The sequence below is a fragment of the Protobothrops mucrosquamatus genome, unplaced genomic scaffold (genome assembly GCF_001527695.2).
Source record: "Protobothrops mucrosquamatus isolate PMUCROS unplaced genomic scaffold, P.Mucros_1.0 scaffold_242, whole genome shotgun sequence".
NCBI lineage: Eukaryota > Metazoa > Chordata > Lepidosauria > Squamata > Viperidae > Protobothrops > Protobothrops mucrosquamatus.
The window spans coordinates 521,929-523,434 of NW_015386318.1; the positions used below are offsets into that span (position 1 = coordinate 521,929).

General features: G+C 43.0%; 1 protein-coding gene across 1 annotated transcript in view; it reads right to left on the minus strand.

Moving 5' to 3' along the window:
• Positions 1-1,181, minus strand: part of PPDPF (pancreatic progenitor cell differentiation and proliferation factor) — a gene marked incomplete at its 5' end in the record, with an annotated part of 10,284 nt that extends 9,103 nt beyond the window's left edge. The window contains 1 exon segment of the mRNA XM_015830380.1: positions 1,091-1,181. Coding sequence (XP_015685866.1) covers positions 1,091-1,145 — 55 coding nt within the window.
• Between the last annotated feature and the right edge of the window lie 325 nt (positions 1,182-1,506).

Below are 1,506 nucleotides of genomic sequence, written 5' to 3' on the forward strand. Positions count from 1 at the left end.
TTGGCCCAAAATCACCAGCTGGCTTTCATGGGTAAGGCAGGGCTAGAACTCACAGTCTCCTGGTGATTGGCCCAAAGTCATCCAGGTGGCTTTCATGCCTAAGGCAAGACTAGAACTCACTGTCTCCTGGTGATTGGCCCAAAGTCACTCAGCTGATTTTTCATGTCCAAGGCAGGACTAGAACTCACTGTTTTCTGGCAATTGGCCCAAAATCACCAGCTGGCTTTCATGTCGAAGGCAGGATTAGAACTCATAGTCTCCTGGTGATTGGCCCAATGGTTGACTTCACATAAACCAGGAGAAGGCAACCTTGGCTCTTTTATAACTCATGGATTTCAACTCCCAGAATTCCTGAGCCAGCCATGCTGAGGGAATAGGGAGAGGTTTCCAAGCTGAGCCATGCTGGCTCAGGAATTCTGGGAGTTGAAGTCCACGAGTCATAAAAGAGCCAAGGTTGCCTACCCCTGACATAAACCAAATTTTTTGTCCCTTGAAAGCTCCTTCCCCTATTTTCATCTCAAATGTGACCTCCAAGACAGTGACAAGAGTATGTTTATACACATTTAGCCTGGTTAGTAAACTAATCTAGTGTCAGGCCCAAAACAGGAATGACATGTGGTGATTCTTCTTCATTGTTTTTCACTCCTATGGGCAAAATCTCAGTTCTACTCTCTGTGTCTACCATATACTCTGGGAACTATTGAGGAGGGGCTATCTTCATCCTCTTTCTCTCACACATGATAGATGGGCTGAGTTGCCTCTTATTCCTCTGGAATTCACCCCCTCCCTCCTGGGGGGTCCACCTCCTCACTGCATTCATCACATCTATTTTTTGCAATTTGCACAATATGCTGAATTCACAAACTCAACCACAAGAGGGGCACTTATTGGGACAAGCCACCTTCTTCCCACTTCACTGGAGGAAAAGGCCCTCCCCTATAGTCCAAGCAATGTTGATGTGACATGGTGTGCAAATCTGTACTGTACACCCGAGGTCAACAAGATGGAGAAGGCAGAGCACATCCCACCCAGTTAAGCATTTCTTTACCCCTTCCTTGTCAAATGGCTAACAATGGCTTTCTTCTCTTACTTCGGTAGTAGTCGTGGGTTGCCACAAGGGAGCCACTGGACGGGATTGCTGCCATGTTTCTTGATCTTCTTTCTTGCGCGAGTTGTAAATCCTGGGACACATAAGAAAAAAAATATTTAGAATAGAATAGAATAGAATAGAATATCTTTATCATTGTGTAACTCACAATGAAATTAAGTACTGTCCACAATGCACTAGTACTACACACAAGTAAAAACCACAAATAAGAACATACATTATATACATACATCCTTCACATTTTATTCACCTTTGTGCTGCCCCTAAGAGTACACTTCAACGTTGCATTATACAGTAGTATTTAATATGGTTACAGCTCTGGGATAAAAACTATTTATAAAAACTATAAAACCTCTTTATCAAAAGGTAGGAAACAGTCATAAAACAAATTAAAACAG